General features: G+C 34.0%; 1 protein-coding gene across 8 annotated transcripts in view; it reads left to right on the forward strand.

Annotated features, from left to right (window-relative positions):
• JAK2 (Janus kinase 2) overlaps positions 1-27690 on the forward strand; it is a 118316-nt gene that overhangs the window by 69603 nt on the left and 21023 nt on the right. For 7 of the 8 annotated variants that reach the window (XR_007401641.1, XM_049092839.1, XM_049092828.1 and 4 more), the window contains 9 exons: positions 2953-3098; positions 10066-10387; positions 11127-11246; positions 17147-17304; positions 19245-19356; positions 21423-21609; positions 22486-22613; positions 25051-25185; positions 26259-26346. Coding sequence is in view for 7 of the 8 variants with exons in the window: in XM_049092839.1 (XP_048948796.1) it covers positions 2953-3098; positions 10066-10387; positions 11127-11246; positions 17147-17304; positions 19245-19356; positions 21423-21609; positions 22486-22613; positions 25051-25185; positions 26259-26346 (1396 nt within the window). In the remaining variant the exon portion in view is untranslated. Of the gene's footprint in view, positions 1-2952; positions 3099-10065; positions 10388-11126; positions 11247-17146; positions 17305-19244; positions 19357-21422; positions 21610-22485; positions 22614-25050; positions 25186-26258; positions 26347-27690 lie in introns of those variants that run through there. The other variant, XM_049092842.1, reaches the window with a different exon arrangement.

Here is a 27690-nt window from a genome sequence, read left to right on the forward strand (position 1 = left end):
TTAGAAAAAATATGATAGTTTCTAATTTTGTTTTCCTAGGAAGGATTTTCTCATCTAGGATAGTAAAAATAGTTTCACAATAGAATTCTAAATTATATGGTAGTAGATTGTAAATACCATATGTAATTTTCTATTTCTTAATGTTTCTATTTCTCTAATCCTGTGCCCAGAAAATACATAAGGAAGTAATTTCCTTAGCCAGATTATATTGATATCAGATTATTATATGCATTTTATAGAATAAATAAAACATATTTGACTAATGACATTAGAGCATAAGTATTTTTAAATAACTAAAAAATAGTTCAGCCACTAAACTATGAAGTATGTAAGACACTACTATAGAAAGATAAGTTTGGAAAAGGTAAGCTAATAAAAGCCAAAGGTTAGATGTCCTTTGTAAATTCATTTTCTTCTCAGGATTGCCTTGATACCATCAAATATGGTGACTCAGCAAATAATTTGCTGCTATGTGAACCATCTTTAATGAATTCATATATATTCAGCAAGAAAAAAAGTACATTTGCTCCTGTTGTTTCTTTGGTTCATTTCTGATTTTGCAACTCTGTTTTTTATTTTTTTGGTTGGATGTAGGTGAAATTTTTTGATTCAAATGCTGTCAGCTACCCAAATGAAAAAGTACTTTCTTACAGTTACAATTAAGGGAAATTTTTATTGGTATACGTTGCATTTATAAAGGAAGGATAGTTTAAAATATAGTATGCTTTGGCATTGGGACTATTTCTTTTGTAATTTTTCTCTAAGGGGCATTTGTTGATTATGCTCTTAGTGTTGCTTTTAATGGTTTTCCTATCTTTATTGTCTTTTGGGTATAAGTTCCACAGAATATCTTCATGAACATAATTTATTATACTATGGTCCTATACAGTATATGGAACAAAAGTAAGGTATTAAAAAGAATTACCTAACCATCAGTTATCTTAATCAGAATAATTTACTTGCCCGATTTCTAAAAGTGTGGTGAGAGAAGTTTTAGCAAAATGAAATCTAACTCCTTCCCTAAATAAAGTTTGTATTACCAACGTTAGGCTTTTGTTTTGGTTAATACTGGTTATTTCATGGTTTGTGCCTTTGAAACAATATAGGATTTTTTTGCACTAAAATGTTTTCTAATTTATTAATAGGAAATTAATAAATATACTTTTAAATGGGTATTTCTTTTAATAAATTTTTTTGAAATTTTTTAATTTTTAAAATTAAATTTCATTGATTTGAGAGAGTCTTTTTAGTTTCTAAAACTTTATTGTTTTGAGAGAGAGAGAGAGAGCACAAGCGAGGTTAGAGGGGCAGAGGGAGAGGGAGAAGCAGACTCCCTTCTGAGCAGACATGGATGGGGCTTGGATCTAGAAGGATCCCAGATTCTGAGATCATGACCTCAGCTGAAGGCATAGGCTTAACAGGCTGAGCCACCCAGGGACCCCTAGTTTTTTAATAAAATTATTTTTAAAGAATTTGTGTAAAACTTTAATTTTATGAGATAAGTTATCACATTAAAAGAAAGGAGATACATATATGAAATAAAAAGAATGGCCCTATATTTCTCTTATCCAGTTTAAAACCTTAGTTAAATACTGGTACTTCAGCTAATATTTTAGTTACCTTTTTTAAAAAAAATATTTTTAATTTATTTATTAAGAGACAGAGAGAGAGAGAGAGAGAGAGGCAGAGGGAGAAGCAGGCTCCATGCAGGGAGCCCGACATAGGACTCGATCCCGGGTCTCCAGGATCATGCCCTGGGCTGAAGGTGGCGCTAAACCACTAAGCCACTGGGGCTGCCCTAGTTCTTTCCTTTCTTACCAAGAAAATCATGTTTTGCCTTTCCTTTCTCCCATTACATGTTCATTCTCATTTCCATATTCCTAAATCATCTAGACTAAAATCTTAGAATTTCTGTTTTTTCTTTTTCATTTTTCTATATAGTGATAAAGTTACAAGTTTTTTTTTTTTTTCAGACCCTTTTAGTGTCTTCTATTCCCTACAACTGATCCTTATTATCTCCTATCTGAACCATTACAGCAGCCTCCTAATGAGTCTCACTAAATACACTTTATTTTCTTAAAGCACTTTTATCATTACTACTTCTGACCAGTGGAGTGGAAGAAGCATGATGCTTTAAGAAAAGGTGCTGTGAGAAAATGTCTATTGCTTTTTAGGATCAAGTCATTCAAGGGTATCTACATTTTGACCCCAACTTACTTTTCCAAGTTTTAATCCACATTGTTTCCTTACATAAACTGTATGCCCTACCAAACTATGGACATATGCTTTGTTTTGGTATCAAAGCATATGGACTATGCTTTGTTTTGGTATCATTCCTCCCTATTTTATCACCCTTTTTTGTGTCCAAAAATCTCTTCATCTCTTAAGACTACGTGAAGTTTTGAATTTTCCATGAAACCTTCCCTAATTATCTCAACTAGATATAGTTTCAACTTCTTTTAAATTCCTGAAGCATCTGTTGTGTGGCATTTAGCATAGTGTATCTGGCATTATAATATTTTGTTTACATTTTTAGCTTTCTTGCTAGATTTTAGTCTCCTTGAGGATTGAAGTCCATCTTATATTTTTTTGTATCTCACACAGTCCTACCTAGTATAATGCTTTGAACATATTTCGAACTAGTTACATATTTAATTAGTTAATATCTGTTTTATTTTAGGTAATTCTTATGTGGAAGATATAGTTTGAAGATTCAAGCAGTGAAATAGATTGACATGATATGCACTGTATAATGGGGAACTCATTTTAAATCAGTTTCCGTTGACAAAAAAAACTTTTGCTAAAATCTTATGGCAAAATAATTGAAAATCAAGGAAGGAGCTGACGTTCTTTTAAATGCATATGTTCTAGAAATTGTAGGTTAAAACACGATAGATTAAAATGTGATAGTGATATTTAAGAGATATTTCCTTCTAAATTTTTTTCCTGTAGTGGCGGCATGATTTTTTACATGGATGGATAAAAATACCCGTGACTCATGAAACACAGGAAGAATGTCTTGGAATGGCTGTGCTAGATATGATGAGACTAGCCAAAGAAAAGGATCAAACCCCACTGGATATCTATAGCTCTATCAGGTAGTTTCTTTATGCAAATCCATATACATAACTGTAAACAGTTGGAGTTTTTCTATAATTAATTGTATTTTCTGTGTCAAATGTTTTTGGTTTTACAATAAAGTTATATAGGCATTTTTCTTCCTTGTGTACAACACATACTTTGTGAGATAAATTATTTTTTTCATTTTTTATTCCAGTTTTATTGAGATACAATTGTCATATAGCACTGTATAAGTTTAAGATGTACAGCATCATGATCTGACTTACATATTTGTGAAATAATTACCAAAATAAATTAATCCGTCTCATATAGATATAAAAAAAGAGAAAAATAAATTGTCCTTACAATGAGAACTCTTTGGATCTATTCTGTTAAAAACTTCACTGTATACCATACAGCAGTATTACCTATAGTGATCATATTGTACATTATATCTTGAGTACTGATTTATTTTAGAATTTAAAAAAAGTATTGGAGTACTACAGAAAATATAGATGTTCAGTACTTATTAATTTGATTCATTTATTCTAAAAAGAGTAGATAAAGTTAGGGTGATAAACACTTGGAGGCATAATTTCTGATAGCAGATTTTCAAGTTGTCTGTATCAGTAATTTTGAAGCAGCATTTTTCAAATATTGGCCCATCTTTTACTTGAATTAGTATCACCTAAAGTGCTTGTTAAAATTGAAGATTTTTGAGCACTACCAAAGAATTTGGATTCGGTAAATCTGACGTGAAGCCCACAAATACAAATCTTCACAAGTTCTCCAGAGAATTTTCTTAAAAATTTCAGCTTTATTGAAGTCATTGATATAAAATTGTAAGATGATTGAAAATGTACATCGTGATGGCTTGATGTAAGTATACATGGTGAGAGAACTCCTCCATCTAGTTTATTAACACATCCAATCACCTCACATATTTATCTATATTTACTTTTTTAATTTTTTGATAAGAATGTTTAAACTCTCAGCAAATTTCATTTCTACCTTACAGTGTTACCAGTTACCATTTTACATTAGATCCTTAGACCTTATTCATGTTATAACTGATCCAGCAGATTCTCTTATAAGTGATCCACATTCCACATTCTCCAGGTTACTCTTTTGAATGTTGAATTTTATCATGCCTAACAGGATTTTTTTTTTAAATACTGCTGCTACAGCCCAGCTTTAATGGCTGTAAGACTTTTACTTTTATTTTAAAAAGTTGTATAATATTATGATTAAAAGAGTTCTTTGAGGGTTTTTTTAAGTTTGAAGACTAAATACATATTTTACAGATTGTATATTCAGGATTAAAAGTTTGAGGGTGTTATGAATTTGGTTAAACTTTCTTTACTTCTTGAAATCCTTCTCTCAAATCTATCTGGTTTTAGTCACTCCTTTACTAAATGCCTTAAAAACAGTTACATACCCAGTTTGTAGGGTATCCGTTTCTGTTTCTTCTTTGTTTGGTTTTAAGTATTCTTGTTTTGTTTTCAGATGTCTGTTAAGCCTTAACCATAAAGTTCACCCATTTAAAATGTACAACTCAAGATTTTTTTTTATTACTGAGTTGTGAGGGTTCTTTATATATTCTGGATACAAGTCAAGTGATGTTTTCTGAATTCACATCTAGTGCTTCTTTTTCTTTTTTTTTTTTAAGATTTTATTTATTCATGAGAGACACAGTGAGAGAGACAGAGACATAGGCAGAAGGAGAAGCAAGGCTCCATGCAGGAAGCCTGATGCTGGACTTGATCCCAAGACCCCCGGGATCATGACCCAGCCAAAGGCAGATGCTTTACCATTGAGCCCCTAGTGCTTATTTCTGAGAACTAATCAAGAAGCTCTACTCATTGTTAAAGTATTTAAGATTGATGGGAGAATAAATAAATGACTAGTTGTTGGCAGAATGAAATGTTTTGTTTCCAGAAATATCCAGTAGGGTTTGGATCTCTGATTAGTATAATTAAATATATATTCTTTTCAGACTTAAAAAAAATGCATGTAAGGTACATCTTTGTGTGTCTGTGCATTATCTGGGTCTGTGAGCACATGCCTCTGTGTATGCTCATATGTGTGTGTGTGCACCTCTTTGTGCATGTGTGTGTAATACATACTTTTTTGTATGCCAGCTCCTAACTGGAATTATGGCTTAGGTATTAGAGTACAGAAAGTAAAGGAAAGGCATAAGATTTTTGTGTTTTCATTCTGCATTTGGTCTTTAAAATCCCGTTTGCTAAAGGGAGGGAAGAAGAGAAACTGGAGAACGCAGAGTTTAAGGGAGGCTGCTGCATTTGTAAACATTAGGTCAGGACCAAGGCCACTTACACAGCAACTGAGCTACTTCTCACTGGATTCCCTTTCTGAAAAACTAAGTAAATAATAGAGCTTCCAATGGCCTACCCCAGTTATAATAATAAGATGCAGATATCATTTTACAGTTCAAACAATAGTGTAGTTTCTAAGGCAAGGCTCAATTTCAGAGCATTTTGGAGCCTCAATTTTAGCATTCTTTAAAAACTCAATATAAGAAAAGCATGAGGAAAAACTTTTTATGCTTCAAGAGTTAACTTTTCTCTTGAAAAAGTTTTAGTGTTTCTAACAAGTCTGGTTCTGATAGTATGATGCTGTAGTGGATTCACCATATTCAAGACCCACAGGTTCCTGTGGTATTCTCAAAGGAAGTATGTCTGGTCCTTCATGGAAGCATCAGTGTGGAAAATGTTTTTTGTTCTTATTTTAAACTCCTTTTTTTATATCCAAATACATTTTCAAAAGCCTTATTAAGTAGCCATTGATGACTCTGTATTGCATTTTTGTAAGATGCTATGTAAATTGCATTCAGATTTAGTAAGGCTCTTGGTAACCAGTGTTTTTGACAGAAGTAGATAAAGCAAGAATCATTTGTATTTCTGATTCTATTTTTAAGTCTTTTCACTATTTATTCTAAACTTCCTGCGGTTTTCTTGTATGCTATCTAGACTTTTATTAAATTTTATGTGGGACCCAGGAAATCTAACAAAAATCCCCTACCCCTAGACAAGCAGAGCAGGACTAACTCCATTTTGTGCTTCACTCGCCATCTCATGTAACCTCCCCCCCATGATCTGCCTATTGTTTAAGGCAATCCCTCACCCTAGTTTAGCTATTAAGCACACCTTTATCAGAAACCAAAACACCTAGGAATGCGGGACCTCTGACCTTTAACCAGCCAAGGAGAGAAAACCCCTCCTTTGCCCGCCAAACCTGCGCACCAATTCTAACCAGAATAATAGGCCAGTTCAAATGGTCACTATAGGGTGAATCGTAATTCAATTGGCCACCTGTGTGTGGACCAACATGACTGTGCAACTTTCTACGTATGTTACAATCTCATTGGCCATGGACCCCTATAACACTACTATGTTTTTTTGGTCTCAGGGTCCAAGTCCCTGCTCCGCTGTGACGGGTATACTTGGACCCAGGCTCAAGCTTGCTAATAAACCCTCATGTGATTATATCGGTGTTGGATCCTCGGTGGTTTCTCGGATTTGCAATCTTGGGTACAACATTTTATATATTTATTTAGAAATATAGGGCAGCCCGGGTGGTTCAGCGGTTTAGCACCCCCTTCAGCCCAGGGCCTGATCCTGGAGACCTGGGATTGAGTCCCACGTCGAGCTCCCTGCATGGAACCTGCTTCTCCCTCTGCCTGTGTCTCTGCCTCTCTCTCTCTCTCTCTCTGTGTCTCATGAATAAATAAATAAAATCTTTAAAAAAAAAAGAAATATATAATTGTTATGAATAGAGTGTGACTTTTGAGATCTGAAAAGAAGTGGAGAATTTAATGGGCAGAGAGAGGGGAGTGATAGAGTGTGTGGAGAGGAAAAGGCCTTTGTAGCAGAAGGGAGCATAGGAAAAGTGAAGAGAGTCAGTATGGCTAGAGACCAGAGTTAGTAGGAGGCAAAGCAGGGGTTAGACAGAACCTACAGAATCTAAATGATTAGATTTGTGATTTTTAAAGATCTCCATGAGTCCATTGTAGAAAACAAAATCAGACAGTAGAAGAGTACATTGAAATGCCGGCTGCCCAGAGACCAAGACCATTACAGAATTTTCCTCCAGGAGATATGGCCAGTAATGAGAAAAATTGGTAAATAAGAGAAGTATTTAGAAGGTAAACTCGGGAACGTGGTGATGAATGGAAAGTTGAAGGTGACATCAAGGATGATTCCTGGGTCTCCAGTGAATTGCAGTGTTGTTTACTTAGGAAATGCTGTAAGAGGATCTTTTAAGGGAGGAAATTAGCAAGACTTGTGAGTTTGGTTTGACACATATGTTTAAGGAGATTGTGAGACATTTAAATTAAATGTATAGATTGGCTTGCCTACGGAAGAGTCTAGAGGTCAGTGCTAGAGACAGCTATCAGTCATATGCATATGAGAATCTAGAGGGAAAGAGTACAAATAAGAGAAGAGAGCCTTAAGACTTGAGGAACTTAATCACCTGGTAAATAAAGAAGAATGAACCTGAGAAAAGAAGGTTGAGAAGTATCCCAGGAGACAGAAATAAAATCAGGAAAGCTAAAGGGAGAGAGTTGAAGGAGAGAATGATCAGCAGTGTTGGATGCTTCTGAAAAACGACAAGGGAGATGAATAGGGGAATTTGGTTTTAGCAACATGAAAGTTTTTCTTGATTTTAGCAAAAGCATTTTCTATGGAATGATGGAGCAGAAGCTAGACTGGAGTGAACTGAAGAGTAAATGGAAATGGCTATATAAACTCTGTCAAACAGGCCACATCGGCTGTAGCTGAAGGGATATGTGGGACAAATAAATTTTACATTAAGGTAGGACGAACTTAATTTTTTGTAGATTGAAGAGAAACAAGACTAAAAGTCACCGGAAGGTGAATATATATCAGAGGAAGAGGCTGTAGGTAAATACATGTCTAGGAAGTGGCTTTACCTTGCTGTTTATACCTCATTTGTTGTATTAGGTGGGAAGGAGGAGGGAATGAGTACAAACGTATGTAGATTTGCTAACAGAAAGAAGCTTTTCTTCCCCCTAAAACAGAGATGCTGAATGTAAGGAATGCAGCTGAGGTTTGAGGCAGAAGAAAGATAGGCGGTTTGAGAAACTTGGAGAGGGTTTGACATAGTGGAACCTGGGAGAATTAGTTGACAGAGAGGTGTTGTTAAATTGATGGTAGTGCTGAAAGCATGTTTGAAATTGGTGATTATGAATTTATACTGCCCTGTCTCCCTTGTCAAATGACTCTCCAGCAGCTCTGCCACTTGAGTACAAAACTGAGTGTTCTTCAGTGGGGTTCAGGCAGACTAGGGAAGGGAAGAAGCAATGGTATTGCTGGCAAATGCTTAACAACTAGTTCTCAAAAAACCCCAGAAATCTGATTTGTCATCTTTGCTGATATCCATGATATAAATCCTCCCTATGACCAATTTCAGAGTATCAACCTGATGTGCCTGAATGTAGAATTGGAAAGAGACGAGCAATAGCAAATCTTTTTCATTGCTCATGTATAAGAGATATAAACAACCTCAGAAGCATAAGTAACAATAAAATTTAGCAATTTAAAATGTAAAATAAAAAAAATAAAATGTAAAATAATTAGGAAGTGATAATATTTTGAGTATTACCTATATTTTTACTCTAATTTGTTTATAACTATAGAACTTAATTTTTAATGACAACTCTTTAGCAATCAGCTAAGTAGTCTTAAAATGTAATAATAAGTTCTTAGCATGAGCCAGATCAAGCACTAGCTACAAATATTCAAATACAGGATAGAGTGAGAAGTGAAATTATGGAGTGCTGCACAGAATACTATCAGACAAAGGGAGGATCATCTAACATAGTCATAGAGAAAAGTTTCCTGGATTTGATGATGCTTGAGCTGAGACTTTTGGAATAAGAGCCAACCAGAAAGGAGAGATGGGTGATATGAAGAAGAATTAGCATATGTGAAGGAATGCAAATTTAATGCAGTTGTACCTTCAAAAATACAATGTTCTTCATTTGTCCTATATTTGCACAGAAGGGAAGTTATCTTTCTTCTGTAAGATATTTTACATAGAGATAGAAGTTCAAAAGAGAATATTTCTTCTTTTAGAGATTTTATTTATTCATGAGAGACACACACACACACACACACACACACAGAGGCAGAAACATAGGCAGAGGGAGAAACAGGCTCCCTGCAAGGAGCCCGATGTGGGACTTGATCCCGGATCCTGGGATCAGGAAGTGAGCCGAAGGCAGATGCTCAACCGCTGAGCCATCCAGGAGTCCCCAAAAGAGAATATTTCTAAGTGGAATTGTTTTGATTGCAAAGGAATTACTAGGAATTAGTGAAAATGGCATAGAAAGTAAGGTATACAAAAGAAGTATGTTTGCATCATGAGCAATAGAATCCAACAAAATGTAACAGTTTCCAAAATACACATAAATTTTGGTGTACAGCATCATAGGAAACATTTTGCAACACAATGCTAAAAAAAGATGTATAAGATAATCAGAGAAATTTTTAGAGATTCCTTTACTAGACTAAGTCTTCATTTCATTAGGGGAAGAAAATTATCCTCTTCTAAAAATTTATGGTAATTGGGAACTTTTATATGTGTTCACATCATCAGACAAAACCTTAAGGTTTTTTTTTTTTTTTTTAATTTTATTTATTTATTCATGAGAGACACAGATAGAGAGGCAGAGAAGCAGGCTCCATGCAGGGAGCCCAATGTGGGACTCGATCCCGGGACTCCGGGGTCAGGCCCTGGGCTGAAGGCAGGCACTAAACCACTGAGCCACTCGGGAACCCCAACCTTAAGGTTTTATATTGTACAGATAGATGGTGGCAGAGAGGTGTCACCTTTCTCCACTTGACCACTGTACTGCAGTACTTACTTATCGTGGAGAAAAGTGGTAATTTTTCTTTCGATTTCATCTTAGTGTTCATCTTCCATTTGTTTCGTTTCTCTGTGTGTGCTCTTTATCCCTAGCTACAAGACATTCTTACCCAAATGTGTTCGAGCAAAGATTCAAGACTATCATATTTTGACAAGGAAACGAATAAGGTACAGATTTCGCAGATTTATTGAGCAGTTCAGCCATTGCAAAGCCACTGCCAGAAACTTGAAACTTAAGTACCTTATAAATCTGGAAACTCTTCAGTCTGCCTTCTACACAGAGCAATTTGAAGTAAAAGAACCTGGAAGAGGTCCTTCAGGTGAGGAGATTTTTGCAACCATTATAATAACTGGAAACGGTGGAATTCAGTGGTCAAGAGGGAAACGTAAAGAAAGTGAGACACTGACAGAACAGGTAATCCTTAATGATACGTTCTCATTCTTTGTTACTTTAATTGAATGGCAATTGAGACAGAGTAATTTTACTCATTTAAACATGGTCTTGCAATTCTCTCATTGTTAGAAGTTTTTAACAGTGTGAAGCCGTCAAGGTCATATCTATAATCCTTTTTCATTGTTTGTAAATGGTTTTTTAATTTTTTATGACAAATATTAGTAACGGTGTTCTTATAGTTTTCAAAAAGGCTTGAATTCTAAAAGTGATTTTCAAGATAGTTTTGCCTCTTTAAAATTTTGCCATTATTGATAAGAGGCACAATGATAAAATGTAATTGGAAAAGATTAATTGTAATTGATTCTATGATTATTTGTAAGTTAGTCTTTTTAAGTTTTGCACTGTAAGTTTTAAGTTTGTTCATATCTGTTGTTCTTAGGTCATTATTAAAGATTTATTTTTACCTTCATTCTTTGGTGGTTAAACTTTCAGCTTTCTGACAATGATTCCTATTGATGTTGATTGGATTGAAGAGAACTGTAGCATAATTAGGTTCCTAGTACCCTTTAGTGCTCTCATTTTTAAGTCAAAGCAAGATACAGTTAAGTCTTAGGATTAGATTATTGAGGGAGAGAATCACATTTAGTTACTATGAGTATTTTAAAGAATTTGGAATGAATGTTTTACCCTTCATAAGTCTTATTTTAAAATGATTCCCTTAGTTCTACCTGTTTTTAATTTCAAGTGCTCTTAATTATAGGATTTACAGTTATATTGTGACTTTCCTGATATTATTGATGTTACTATTAAGCAAGCAAGCCAAGAAGGCTCAAATGAAAGTAGAATTGTAACTATCCATAAGCAAGATGGTAAAAATCTGGTAAGTTTGCTTTATAACCAAATAATGATTCTGTTTGTTGTCAGAAATAAGTATTTTAGAATCTTAATACCAAAGTTATTTGGTCATAGGAGTTCTGATTATAGTTTTATTTTTATTTTTTTTATTATAGTTTTAAATATAAATATCAGTTTAGTAAGGTTTTGGTTATATCTGGCTTTTTGTATTGCTACCAACATTGTCTTCCCAGAGTTTCTTGAACATTAATGTGTTTTTCACTCATTTTTGTGATTAGCAAGGAACAGTTACTCTCCCCAGCTCCCTCTGCGCCCACTCTGTATTGTGGTAATTCCCTGTTGTAATGCTCATTCCAGACTATATTCTTTTTTCTTTTCCAGAAAAGAAAATATTTTTTTTAAATATTAAGAAAAAATTAATTTAAGAATATATATATATATTTTTTTAAACCAATAAGGATGTGCATCATCCAATCATACTGCGTAATTAAAGTAGGAATGGTGAAATGCTTTCTGGGATTCATATAATAGTCTAGGCCAATCCCAGGTTAGCCCTACCCGAGCTGAAACACATGATTGGTTCTAAAAGATTAATTATTTCTCTTTCTTTGATTATCAGCTTCAGAAAACTTATTTTTTATTTTTAAATTTTTTTTTATGAAAGTATAGTTGACGTGCAATGTTGTATATGAGTTTCAGATAAACATTTCATTTCATCATGATTTGATAATTCTATGCTTACACAGTGTTCACCGTGATAAGTATAGTTAGAAATTCCACTTGTTTTAATTGAAAGGGAAAAAGTAAATTCCTTTATACTCTTCTCTTAAATTGACTACTTGTCTGGCTCTGTTCTCTTTTTAACTCATGTATTTTTTGACCTCTGGACTTAAGACATCACAATAATGTTATGTGTTCATTTAGCTTCAGTATCTATATTACCTGCTTCTTTATTTTCGGGTTATATTTACTAAAATTGTAACTAACTTATAATTCATTTTAGTCCGCGTACTTTACTATTCTTGGGTAAAAATATGTAAATAGTGTGCAGCTACTAACTACTACTAGACTATGAGCTTCTTGAATGTAAGGATCATTTTGGGGTATGTGTTTTTACTCTCTCCACCTTGCATAGTCCTCCAGGACCTACTTTAGACAGAGCTTGATAAGTATTTCATGGATCAGTGAAAGGATGATTAATAATTTCCAACCGCAGTGTGGAATTAATAGAAGAAATATTTATCCTATAAATATCAAAAATATACATGTGTATTGTATAAATATATCTAAATATTTATAGGTATACCTTGGAGATAGCGTGGATTCAATTCTGAACCACCATAATAAAGTAAATACCACAATAGAGCAAGTCAAATGAATTTTTTTTGTTTCCCAGTGCATATAAAAGTTATGTTTACACTGCACTGTAATCTATTAAGTATGCAATAGCATTATGTCTAAAAAATGTACATACCTTAATTAAAAAATATTTTATTGCTAAGAAATGCTGACCATCATCTGAGCTTTCAGTGAGTTATATAATCTTTTTGCTGGTGGAGCAGGTTGTATCAGCGTTAATGACTGCTGACTGATCAGGGTGTTGTGTGCTGAAGGTTGGGGTTGGCTATGGCAAAATTTCTTAAAATAGGGCAACAGTGAAGTTTGCCAATTGATGAGTGATTTCTCTTTAGCATGTGTGCTGCTCGATAGCATTTTACCCACAGAATTTCTTGCAAAATTAGGGTTAATCCTCTCAAACCAAGTCACTGCTCTATCAACTAAGTTGATGTAATATTCTAAATCTTTTGTTGTTATTTCAACAATCTTCACAGCATTTTTACCACGGGTACAAAAAAATCACTTTCTGAGGCTCGGATCATGATCCCGGGGTCCTGTGAACCTGCTTTTCCCTTTCCTGCTCCCCCTGCTTGTGCTGTGTGTCTCTCCCTCTTTCTCTGTCAAATAAATAAATAAAATCTTAAGAAAAAACAAAAAACAGGGGATCCCTGGGTGGCGCAGCGGTTTGGCGCCTGCCTTTGGCCCAGGGCGCGATCCTGGAGACCCGGGATCGAATCCCACATCGGGCTCCCGGTGCATGGAGCCTGCTTCTCCCCCTGCCTATGTCTCTGTGCCTCTCTCTCTCTCTGTGACTATCATAAAAAAAAAAAAAAAAAAAACAACAACAACAACAACAACAAACCCGAACTGAAAAGCAAACCATTTTCTTTGCTCATCTGTAAGAATCAACTTATCCATTCAAGTTATACAGGAGATTGTAGTCACATTAAAAAAAAACAAACTTTAAAATTTTTTAAAAAGATTTTATGTATTAGAGAGAGAGAAAGAGAGCTAGAGCACATGTGTGCAATCGGGGTGTGGGGGAGAGGCACAGAATCCCAAGCAGATTCTGACTGAGCACAGAGCCTGACACGGGGTCTCTTCCACAACCCATGAGATCATTACCTGAACTAAATCACGTGAGTCGGATACTCAACTGATTGAGCCACCAGGCACCCCACATTCAGGCTCTACTTCTCATTCTCTTGCTGTTTCCACCACTGTTGCAGTTACTTCCTCCGCTGCAGTCTTGAACACCTCAAACTTATCTGTGAGGGTGGAATCACCTTCTTCCAACTTCCTCTTTATGTTGATATTTTGACCTCTTCCCACGAATCACAAATGTTCTAATTGGCATCTGGAATGGTGGGTGACTCCTTTCCAGAAGATTTTCAATTGATGGCTCAATCCTGGCAGAGAAATCACTATCTATGGCAGCTATAGCCTTAAGAAGTATATTTCTTAGATAATAAGACTTGAATATTGAAATGACTCCTTGATCCACAGGCTATTGAACGGATGATGTGTTAGTAGGCATGAAAACATTAATCTCATTGCCCCTCTCCTAGACAAGTAGTGAGCAACTGCCATTGGAATGATGGTGCCAAAAGACTTAATTTTGTTGCAGGGTTGTCACAAACCTTCACTCTGTTTTTTAAAAAAAAAGGCAATATCTGAGAAATGCAATAAAGTGAAGTGCACTGAAACAGGGTATACCTTTATTCTGTAAATGTGATATTTATAAAAAAGTATTTCTAGAAGAGTTTATTCATGCTAATGTGAACATCCTGTAGTAATGTAAAGAACTAATTTATGGGATGGTATTTGGACCCGTTGGCTTTATTTTGAAGTCTGCAACATAAAGAAGTAAAGTAACTTTCCAAGATCATGGTGTTGGTTAAGTGATAGGGCCTATGTAAATGCAAATACATGACTTGACAACTTAAGCCCTTCACTGGGACACTACCTTGCTTGTTGAGTAGTCCTAAAGCTCCTCCAAGTACTGCATTTACATTTTGTTAGAATGGCTCTAAAGATTAAATTGGGAAGAATGGACATTTCTTTACCATAGTACATTTTCTATGTAAGGGATACACTGTATTTCTTCCTTGTAGCCAATAATTGTTTTATGTTTTTCAGTAATGATGGTTATTAATACTGATATATCATGTTTCTTGCTGAATTCTATTCATGATATATTATGCTTTTTCTGCTACTTAATAGGATTAAGAACCTTTTCTCAATATATTTTTTCTAACAAACTATTGCTATGTATGAGAAATTTTTGCTTATTATTTCCTTTTTTCCAGTCTGTTATATATTACACTTTTTAAAACCATCCTTTTACTCTTTATTCTGGTGTTTTTTCCTTGTCTTTCTTTTTATCTTAAATATATGGTAAAATACACTTCACATAAAACTTAACATCTTGATTTAGCAATTTTACTTCTGGGTATACATCCAAAGGAAACAGTCACTACCTTAGAGTTATTGTACCCCGTGTTCATTGAAGCATCCTTGGGTGTTACCAATTTTTAAATATTTTGCAAAAATGATGGGAGAAATATTGCTCTCCTGTGTTACATTTCATTTCTTAGTTAGAACCTGAGATGGAGAAATTTCTCATGTGTTTACAAGCCAGCTGTTTGTATCTCTTCTTCTGTGGATTGTCTTTTTATATCCTTTGACTAATTTTCTGTTTTTTAATTGATTTATAGCATTTTTTCTCAATATATATTGAGTATTAATCCTTTGGGGTACAGATTTGCAGTTCTTCAGTATTTTAACTTGTTTCTGGGTTTTTAGTACCTATTCTTAAAATTTAAAAATTTTTTAGAGATAGCTTGAGCAGGGTGAGGAGGGGCAGAGGGAGAGAGAATCTTAAGCAGGCCCCACGCCCAGCATGGAACTGGACATGGGGATTGATTTCATGACCCTGAGATCAGAACCTGAGCCAAAATCAAGAGTTGGACATTTAACTGACTGAGCTACCCAGGCATCCGTAGTATCTATTTTTTGGTCTAATTGTGTAGGTAAATACCTGTTATAGTTCTGATACATCACATATGTCTCTCATTATACTTTTTGGTATAAATCTGTATTCTGTGTTCTCATTATAACTAAATATCGTTCATTACTGAGGCAAGCAGTGTTCTGTAATCACATTTCCATTCTTGTGCAAATTTTTGTTTTTCTAGGGGTTAATCACTTTAACTTTTTTCCTTTGTATATATCCTTTTTTCTGTATCTCTCTCTACTCCCTATGAGAATTCTGTAAGTAGCTCACTGCTCAACACATTTCACATAGTCAAATGTTATATCACTTCTGTTTATTTCCTGGAAAAGTCCCTCCTTGAACACTGGTTTTGCTATCTCATCTGGGCTGGAAGCTCTTTAGGCCATGCACGGCTGTAATCCTTGAGCATCCTTCTCTTATCATCCTGGGAAAGATTTTCTGAAAGAAAATAATCTGCTTTCAGATCCCTGGTTTTCTGAATCTCGTATTTGCCTTTTCTGCCAGTACCTGTTGGTACTTTTGTTGGGATTGTGACAAATTAGAAAGTTAATTTAGGGAGGATTTTTACAACTTTATGATGTTGAATTTTCCTCTCCAAGAACATGGTAAATCCACTCTATATTCAAATAAAAAGTTGCATTTTAACAATAGCATTTTGAAGTTTTTCTAAAAATTATTTTGCACATTTTTTGGTGAAGTTTAATCCTAGGTACTGTTTTTGTGTGTGTACTGATATAAATGAGGCTATTTTTTTCATTATATAATCTAATTGACTATTTTTAATGTATATAAAAGCTATTGATTTTTTTATAGTACTATCTTAATGAATTATCTTTGTGTTGTAGTAGTTTTATAGCTGTCTTCTTTAGGGTTCCCCAAGTATACAATCATATAATCTCCAAATTAAATAGTTTTACCTGCTTGTTTCTAATTTCTATTCTTCTATATTTTTTTCCCGTGGTCTAATTATGTTGATTAAATATAATACAACACATTAAGTATTGGGCTTTCTATCTTATTCCTGATTTTAGAAGATGTTGCTTCCATTAAATAAGGGGTTTTTCCATTAAATAAGATGTTGTATTTTAGGCTGATTATATGCTCACTTATGTATGTATGATATAATGATAGCATACCTTTATGTGATTTTTGATTATATTACATACATTTCAGCTTACAGTATGAATGTTTTAACCTAGCAGTATATACTTGGTATATAAAAATAAATGCTCATAATTTCTAAGTAGTACAGACTTTTATATCAGATTAGATAGATTTCTAATTGAGATGACTGGCATATCTGTCTAATGGGGTTTTGGGAAATATAGTAAAATTATGGATGAAAAGTGAACTATAAAGATATGACAAGCCCATATTTGAGAGGGTCTTTAAATATCATACATTAAGAATTTATAATTCAGATTGGGTAATTGAGAGCTATAAAAGATTTGAACAATTTAGAAGAAAATTAATTTAGGAGAATTAATATAATAACAGTGAAGAGAATTTTCAGTATGTAACATGCAGCTGACTTTTTAAATGATACTTATTATTTTCTTTTTTCTGCTTAGGAAATTGAACTTAGCTCATTAAGAGAAGCTTTGTCCTTTGTGTCATTAATTGATGGCTATTATAGATTAACTGCAGATGCACATCATTACCTCTGTAAAGAAGTAGCACCTCCAATGGTCCTTGAAAATATACAAAGCAACTGTCATGGCCCAATTTTGTGAGTAATACCCACCTTAAAAGTAAATTTTTTAAAAAGTCAATGAGATGTTAACAAGAATTTTACATAATGAAGTGATACATAGGTGTAGGAGTTTAGGAACAAAATACTACCTTAATGTGACTAAAGTTTCTCTTTTTTTAAAAAACAAAAGTCTATTCGCAATCAGATTACATAAGAATTAGAATTATGTAGGGTATAATTTGCTACTTGTATCCCAATCAATAATACTTCTAAATTGTACAGTTTGGCATTTAGTTACCGCAGTGCACTTAATTCATTCTTGGGTATTAAGAGATTTTCCAACTTCTATTTCATTAATTTTAAAATACTGTGGAGGAACCACAATGCAAAATTTGATGATCATTATTATTTTTGGATAATCCAACTCCTACTGAAAGCTTTGAACACAAGATGTATATGATGTCCCAATTTCTAAAACTGATGCTGTGTAGTACTTTCTTTAATGATGAAAATGAAGATGTTCTATTTCTGTGCTGTGTAATACAGTAGTCACTAGTGCAGTTGAGGAACTGAATTTTAATTCATTTATTAAATTTTTTAGGTAGGCTTCATACTGGGTGGGGCTTGAACTCATGACCCTGAGATCAAGACCTGAGCTGAGATCAAGAGTTGGACTCTTAACTGAGCCATCCAGGCTCCCTGAAGAACTGCATTTTTAAATTTAATTTTAATAACTTTATATTTAAGTAGGAACCTGTGGCTACTAGCTACCATATGGATCTACCCCATTATAAACCTTTACCTGAATACTGGATAAAGCCAGCTATCATGCATAAACATCTGCTTAACCCAAGTCCTAGTTATCTCTCAGCCAGTGTGTACTGTAGCAGTTGGCACCATGTGTGAAAGACTTGAGCAGAGAAAATAGTCTGGGTTTGTGAGCATGTGTGTCTTGACCTTAACCTACCCTTAATTAAATATTTGAGAAAACATATCCTGACTAACGTTTAAGACTTGATTCTGTCTATACCTCTTACCTGTTTAATAATAAGTATTGTTATTAAAAAGTTGTACTACTTGAACCTTCTATAACTTAGGTATTTAAACAGCTTAACAATAACCCACAGCCCTCGGACCAACTTAACTTAGGTATTTAAAAAAACTCCTACCATTCATCCATTCTTTATTCATCCATCCATTCAAGCATTCTTTCATTTATTTATAGAACATTTACTGAGAACCTGATATGTGCCACTGGTTTGTATATAAGAAATACAGCGATGAATGAAACAGATTTTTCCTGCTTTCATATAGATGACATTTTGACTTTTCCTTCAAGATTGTTCAGCTTCAATAAAACCTATAACACATTTTGAAAATCAGTAGTCTTTGTCACTTGCCATAGGTCTTCTGTTATACTTTGGTGTTATATTAAATATTAAAATAATGCATATAAATTTTTATATTAGTAATTGCTATGGTAGAAAAGACATAAGTGCTTTACAATATATTGTTAAATGAAGTTTCTTGGGAGTGAGTATGTGCAGGAGCAGCAGGGAACAGCAAAGGGAGGGGGAGAAGCAAACTCCCTGCTGAGCAAGGAGCCCCACTTGAAGCTCAAACCCTGAGATCATGACCTGAGCTGAAGGTGGATGCTTAAGCAGCCGCCACCCAGGCAGCCTTAAAATACTAAATTTTTAATTAGGAGGCAGAGAATTTACCTGGATGAAATGTTCTGAGTGATTTTGTATGTTTTATAATACCTTTTATTTGTTTTTAAAATCCATTAAATTAGTTTGAACTTATTGCCAAATAGCTTGGTGCTGTAATATTTTTCCTTAAAACTGATAAACATATAAATTAGAGGAAACAAAAATTCTGAGAGTTTGAGATTTGACTTTTGATCTCTTAGATGACATTTTGGTCTTGATGTCATGGCACTTGCTATGTTATTCAAATTACTTCTTTACCTTTAGAATGGATTTTGCTATCAGTAAACTGAAGAAAGCAGGTAATCAGACTGGACTCTATGTACTTCGATGCAGCCCTAAGGACTTTAATAAATATTTCCTGACTTTTGCCATTGAGGTTAGTATTTCACATTAATGGTAACGTTTTGTTTTTTAAATCTTATTTCCCATCCCACACCCCTCCTCTGGCAAAGGTAACATCTTTATTTAGTCTGTATGATTTCCCCTTCATGTTGATTTATCATTGTTTCTTTTTCTAATACTCAGAATTACAGCTCTGGATGTGATAACTAGCATAGTAATGCTTAGTTTATCTCAGGGATTCTATATTAGTAAACAGGATATAATTCCTAGGATTTGTATAAAAATATAAAATTATTTATAATGTATTTAGAATTCTATTTTTGATGTCTGGTTATTACTAGTGTGTCATTTTTTCAAGTCTCTTTTCATAAAAATGGAGATTGTTATCAAAACATATAGAACTAAATGAATCAGTAAATTTTGCTTTTATTGGTAATGGTTACAGGTTTAGAGTGAAATAGGTTGATAACAAACAACACTGTTAACTAGCAGTTTTCCAGTATTAAGAATAATGTTCTATAATATGCATGTTTTAAAGATAAAATAAAAATGAAACTGCACTGTTAATACAGATACTTTTGGATCTCATCAAAGATTGTTTCCTGTCTAAAATACTTAAAAAGATACCATCACTTACAAGGTAGTTTCATGGTGTAAATCTTGAGAAATTTTATAGCAACTTCCAAAATTTGTCTTACTTTTCAAAAGTAAAGAAAGTAAGGATTTGGTTATTCAGTTATTTTGATTTTTAGAAAATACACTCATATTTAGCATATAGAATAGATTAATTATCCATAAATACATAAGACAGGTTATTCACTAAATGAGTTTAGCGTTATATGATACTATCTTAATTTCATTTATCTTTTTATTATATATATAACAATCCATTATATTATCAATTCAAAATGTTTTTTTAATGTTTACTGTATTTGCTCAGCCTAATATGAAGGCTGTATATTAGTGTATGATATAACTCTGCTTTAAGAATTGTATCTTGGGAAAGGAAAAAGTAGGAAGATACACCAAAAAAGTATTAAATTGATCATTGTTATTAGAATAGACAGATGTAGACAGTAACAGAAAGGGTTGCAATTAAGAAAATGCTTTTTTTTTTTTTTTAAATTTTATTTGTTTGAGATAGAGAGGTGAGGGGCACAGGGAGAGGGAGATGCAGACTCCCCACTGAGCTGGGAGCCTGATGCGGCATTCAATCCCAGGACCCTGGGGTCCTGACCTGAGCTGAAGGCAGAGATGTTTAACTGACTGAGCCACCCCGGTGCCCCAGAAAGTGCTTTTACAGTAGGAAGAACTTAAGGTATTTTGTCAGTTTTATTTTTTAAATGGTCTCAAGGAGGTTAAATAATAAGTTTAAAAACTACATAAATTAAGAAGTTCTTAGTATAGCACATAAACATTGAAAGCTGAAAAATATTAAAATCACCATAGGGAGGTAACCGTGCAGATACAATAGTGGCACAGTGAATGAGTAATCACCTTGGCTTGTGAGACTGGGGTCAGGGCTGTTAGAGAGGGCCTCATGGAATGGATGATACTTGAATTGAGTGTTAAGAAATACCTAAAAGTCCATTGCTCAGAAGGAGAGGATGTATATTTATAGGTAGAGAGCCAGCATAGATGTATATCAAAGTGTAAAACAACATGACATTTGCTTAAAAATTTTAAAGTTACTTAGTATACCTAGAACATAGGTTGTATGTTGGCTCTGGTAGCAGTGAAGTTGGAGAAGGAAGCCAGCTCATGGAAGGTATTATATGTTATAAAATAGTTTTAGATTTTATCTTACAAATGATGGAAAACTGTTAAGAATGTTATTATTATTGTTCATTATCATTGCTTTTTTACTTGCTTTTTAGGGAAATCAGCTGTTAAGCCATTTAGGTAGGATGTGGAATTATAATCAGATACCTTTTTGTAGAACCAGGCATTCCTATCACCCTGTAGCAGTACTAGGCTAGGATTCACAGTTCAGTCTAAATGTTCTGTTGTTTGGTTGTGTGATAACATTTTGTCGCAAGAATTACAGTTTTGACCACTTTGGTTTTTTCCCTCTGTCTCTTTATAATTAAACTTACATAGCGAGAAAATGTCATCGAATATAAGCACTGTTTGATTACAAAAAATGAAAATGGAGAATACAACCTCAGTGGGACCAAGAAGAGCTTCCGTAATCTTAAAGATCTTTTGAACTGCTACCACATGGAGACTGTTCGCTCAGACAGCATAATTTTCCAGTTTACCAAATGCTGTCCCCCAAAATTGAAAGGTAAAATAATTTTCTAGCTAGTTTTAAAATACTGCTCATGGGTTGTGTCTGTGGTAGAAGGCAACTTCATTATTGCTTGTAAAGGAAATATGAAAGAAGCATCTCTGGAGGCAAAACATCTTTCTCTTACATAAGCATCCTTACATAGGGTTGTTCAGTTAGGTTGTCTAGATATGACCTGAAGTCCCATAATTCTGAAATTGCATTTAAGAAATGATAATTGCTTGTTATAAAAGGCATCAGTTACTTATTGAACTGAAAAACTCCACTACCAAATTCCCATATGTTGTTCTAAGTAAAAACTTTTTTTTTTTTTTAAAGATTTTATTAATTTATTCATGAGAGACAGAGAGAAGCAGAGACCTAGGCAGAGAGATAAGCAGACTCCATGCAGGGAGCCCAATGTGGGACTTGCTCCTGGGACCCCAGGTCATGCCCTGGGCTGAAGGCAGGTGCTCAACCACTGAGCCATGCAGGTGTCCCTAAGTAAAAACTTTGGTACTCTTTTAGAATTTTAATTTACTGTCTTTATTTTTTAAGTGTAGAGGATTGAAAATCCCATGAGATAATAGGTTTATTAGAAATTATCATTGAAATTCATGAAAATTTACATTAGTTAAGGAAAACATTACAATTTTTTTTTTTTTAACATTACAATTTTGAATGTTTGAAATAACTGGTTAAAATGCATCAAAGTTCAGTGAATAAGTTCCTGAAATAAGTTTCTATTTATTAAAAAAATGAACAATGAGTTGTTAAGTGTTTGTTATATATAGAACACATTTTATTCCTCTGGAGTGATTTATATCCTTGATGTGCTTTGGTTATGTAGATTTATTTCATTTTTTTTCTTTTTCTTTTTTTTTTTTTTATCAGATAAGTCAAACCTTCTAGTCTTCAGAACCAATGGCGTTTCTGATGTACCAACATCACCAACATTACAGAGGCATAATAATGTGAACCAAATGGTGTTCCACAAAATCAGAAATGAAGATTTGATGTTTGTAAGTCATTAAATGCTAATTATCATCTTTTTTGTCCTTTTAAAACAACTGTTATCTTAAATTTTTTATTTATTTATTTTTTATTTTTTTTATGATAGTCACAGAGAGAGAGAGAGAGAGGCAGAGACATAGGCAGAGGGAGAAGCAGGCTCCATGCACCCAGAGCCTGATGTGGGATTCGATCCCGGGTCTCCAGGATCACGCCCTGGGCCAAAGGCAGGCGCTAAACCGCTGCGCCACCCAGGGATCCCAACAACTGTTATCTTAATTTCCCATTTCACATTACATTCTTGTGACATTTGGGATTAATTCTATTATAATCTATAAACTCAAAAATTTATTTCAGTTTAAATATTTTTATTTCTTGTGCAGATGTGATACCAAACTTGAGTTAGAAATTAGCAAAACTGATTAAGAATGGAATTTTATTGTCTTTTTAGGAATTTAAAAATATTCCTTTACGAATCTTAATTTAAAAATTAAAAATCTTTGTCTGCAGAAGACCTGTCTGTCTTAATTCTCAAGTTCACTGGAAAGTAAGGGAAATGCAAGGAGTTAAAAATAAAAGAGGAACTGAAAACAAAGTGTACATAAGAGCTGATGTTTGGGCTGCAGGATGATGTTGAGGGATCAGGATTAGTTTTACTAATCCAGGGAATTAAGATCTAAAAGCAACACAAAGAAGGGCCATGCCTTAAGGACTCCACAAGACCAGGAGTTAAAAGTGAGACTATTTCTGAATGAGCCAGGACCCTCAAGTAAATACATCCTCAGTGGAACAACATGGATTGTTGAAAAATTCGCCCACTAGAAAAAAAAAAGAAAAAGAGTGTTGTCTGTTTTAGTTGGGCTCTTGGGAAAAAAGTCTCTTCTGAGAATTTGTAACCATAAGCTTTTCAGTTTAGATTTCTTTTTTTTTTTTTTTTTAAAGATTTTATTTATTTATTCATGAGAGACACAGAGAGAGAGAGGCAGAGACACAGGGAGAGGGAGAAGCAGGCTCCGTGCAGGGAGCCCGACGTGGGACTCGATCCCCGGTCTCCAGGATCACGCCCGGGGCCGTAGGCAGGTGCTCAACCTCTGAGCTACCCAGGGATCCCCTCAGTTTAGATTTCTTTATACCATCTGCATGGTCTGAGAAACCCTAAACTGACAAATTAAAATAAAATGTGGTATTCTCCTAGTAGTGTCCTGTGATGCTTGGAAGAAACAAATACAAAATCTTTTTGGAAGAACTTACGCTTGACCTGGGCCATCCAAGATCCCCTCAAATAAACTGCTTTAAACATGAGCTTTTAATAAAAATTTTTATAATATACAGGGAAATAATTCAGGATTAAGTGAGAGCAGACCGACAAACATCAAAATTAGACCTCCAAGAACTTCATGTAATAGACTTCTCAGATTGAGATGATAAAATACATGTATGTGTTTAAAGTTAAAAATGGAGTTGTGAAAACATTGGAAAAATCAAGACATTTTTAGAAAGACCAGAATGATTTGGAGGAAGAAAAGTACAGGAATGAAAAATATGCTCATTGGCATTAGAACATAGAGAGGTTAGAGAGCAGATTACTCATGATCGGTGGGAGAATTATTGAATGGCAAAATAGATCTGAAAATTATTCAGATGCAGCAAATAGGAAGAAATGGAAATTATGAAAAAGAGTTTAAGGGACATGGAGAGTGGAATGAGAAAGACCAGCTGATGTGTGAGTTCCAAAAGGAAAGAGTGGATAGAATTACACAGAATTATAAAGACATGAATCCTCATGTGAGTAACAGCAGAGTTGCTACATGACCTAAAGTCACAAAACTAGTAACAGTAGAGCTGCAGTTTGAACACAGGCAGCTCTACCTCAGAGCGCAGGCTGTTGTCAATTATTTTGCAAGAAATATTAATAATAGTAGTAATGACCAGCACTTACTGAGCATTTACTATGTGTTGTAGACTGTTCTCAGTGCTTTCGTCTAGTCACTCATTTATTGTTCATAACAATAATATGGGAAAATGATTATCCCCTTTGTTCAGATGAAGAGACCAGGACAGCCTACAGTACAGAGAGATGAAATAGCCTGAGGTCCCACAACTAGAAGGTGGTGATTCGGAACAGTTCCACATTCTGCCTCCACAGACTACACCGGACTGCTTTTCACTATATGAAAGGCAAACAAAGAAAAACATTCACATGTAAAAAAGTGTAGGTAAACACTGACACTATGAAAAAGTGATAATTACAGCTAATTCAGGGGACTCAAGACCGTGGTGGATCCAAAATGTACTTATTTATTAATCCTTATATTCTGTCCTTTGTTACAGAATACAGTTACTATTTGCTCATGAATTTTTAAAAACCCTTTGTCATTAAACATATTTCCTAATTGCTACATCTTTCTTCATCTTTACTCATTCTTTTTTTCCTTTTTTCTTCTAAAGAACGAAAGTCTTGGCCAAGGCACTTTTACAAAAATTTTTAAAGGTGTGAGAAGAGAAGTAGGAGACTATGGTCAACTGCATGAAACAGAAGTTCTTTTAAAAGTTCTTGATAAAGCACACAGAAATTATTCAGAGGTATGTATGTTCTTTGTGTGGTTCATGTCATTTATGATGTGTCACGACACACTTAGGCATGCAGCTTTCCACAACTGCAACTTTTAAAAGTATATATATCAAGGATCTTTCTGAGGGTGCTTTCTGTGGGAGGCAATAGAACATTATAGAATTTTTTTTATAATAACTTATTTCCAAACTACTCTTCACATTGTATTATGGGTATTGCAGCATCTCTGCATATATTAAGGCTTTCAAACTTGGCTCTCCAGAGTTTTAAGGGTTCCACAGATTTCCTTCAGTTTTTAAAAAATTTTTGAAAGGCACTGTACTAAGGAACACTCTAGGTGAAATATGAATGCTTCTGAGCATCATCCAGAGATGCTAGGTAGCAGAAAGCCAGTTGTTAGTTGCCAGGGTCCTTAACATAGCAAGGCATTGCCAAACATGACATAACAAACATTTATGACGCTTAAAATGTCTGAAATGATGTTGGTGGAAGGTGATGTGAAACATCCAAGTGAAAGAGTTTTTCTTTTTTTTTTTGAAAGAGTTTTTCTTTCACAGTGTTGGTGATTGTGATCCTCAATAACTATACCCAGAAGTTCTAGACAAAGGTTAGAGTTGGTTAAGTTAGAGTGATACTAATACTATGCCAGTCTCCTGACATAGTTGTTATGATATTTTAGCTGTACAGAGATCGTTTTTAATTGTTTGAGAGGTTATTTGAAGCTTTCATGCATTTACCTGAGTCCCCTATCACTGTCTCTGTGCTCTACTGCAAGTGCTAGGGATGAAGGGCTGTTGATCTTGCAGCATCCATGTTGCCCTGTACCATTATTGCTCTCTCTCTTTGCTACTTCTTATTTGAGGCTTACTCAGGGATTTCCTTAGAATGAACTCTATCATTGAGGTTGATAGCAGTTGTAGGTCCATATAAAGGAACCAAAGCATTTTGTAATCTTATCTGTAGTTCTGCTAAGAATGGAGAGCATGCATTTCTCTTACAGCAGACAGTATCTTTCTGACCTGTGAACATTTATAGACACAAACAATAATTCTTTTGCATTTTTTGTATGTTTTTTTTTTCTTAGTCTTTCTTTGAAGCAGCCAGCATGATGAGCCAGCTTTCTCATAAGCATCTGGTTTTAAATTATGGAGTATGTGTCTGTGGAGAGGAGAGTAAGTAAAACTACAGACTCCCTTATGTTAATGTTACGCCTTTCTCAGAGCATGTATTTTTGTTTATATAGCAAATTTAATTTCAGGATCATAACTAAGTATCAGTATAAATCATATTAAACCCAATTTAAGAAGAGTTAAATATTGTTGAAACCAAAAACATCCTATAACTGTAAGTTATGTCTTCTAAAAAGGGAAACCAATGAATGAAATTAAAGTTCAGGAAACAGTTAATATGCTATATGTTAAAATGCCCAAACAGTAGAATATTAGAGTAAACAAATATCTTACAACCTTTTCTCCACAGCAATGCAAATTATGGCTGGTTCAATATATCATTGGAATAATTGGCCATTTCAGCACAAATTTTTTTGGAATAATAAAAAAATAAATAAAAGGCTAAAATTTTAATGAAATTGAAATGATTGGGTGTTGATATTTGATATAGTCGATGTCTAAATTTAGACTGTTCATAAAAACAGAGTTTACATCCAGAAAATTGCTTATGTTAATTCTCTATTTTCCATTAATAATGTGAATTCAATATACGTCCATACTTAGATAACATTTCTTCATATCTTTGAAAATTGATAGTCTTTTCAAAGGCAGTGATTTTTAAATCTATTCTGAGGAGGTATTTCAGGTATCTCAAGGTTGATGAAGTGAGAATAAATCTTACTACCATGATGGAAACTTCTCTTATCCTCAACTAGAATAGTTCTGTATTTATTTCTTTTATTTATTGGTATTTCCCATAATTTTTCATTTAGGGGAAGAAAGAATACATTAAAAAAAAAAGTTTGAAAACTGTGTGTCAGAGCATTTAATTCCAGTTCTTATGCTTGCTTTTATATTTATTTCATTGATTCTGTGATGCATTTTTTTCACATTTAAAAATACCTGAAATTGAGAAGTGTGATGTAATCAATGACATGCCATAATTTACTCTTTGTTCTTTTATGACACATAAAATAATGAGACATGACAATCAGTGGTATCTGTGAAACATAATAGGTCTTAAATGCCACATAAAAAAGTTTTATTAAGTTTTTGTTCATTGTAATTCTCAGATATTTATTCTTTTTTCGACACTTGCCATGACATAAATTTACCTGTGATCTAGTTCTTAATTATCAGTATATGGATTGTTCTCTGAATTAACTGTGTGCAGCAAAACATTCATTAAATTTGTTTTAGTTAAAAAAAAAAATTTTTTTTTGTTTTAGTTACCCGTAGTTACCCACCAAGGTCCAAAGTCACTAACCTTTGTCACTAACAAAGTGAAAATGAAGTAATTTTAATATTAGTTATACACCAAGTGAGAACTAAGTAATTTTAATATTA

Source organism: Canis lupus, chromosome 1 (genome assembly GCF_003254725.2).
Source record: "Canis lupus dingo isolate Sandy chromosome 1, ASM325472v2, whole genome shotgun sequence".
NCBI classification, from domain to species: Eukaryota; Metazoa; Chordata; class Mammalia; order Carnivora; family Canidae; genus Canis; species Canis lupus.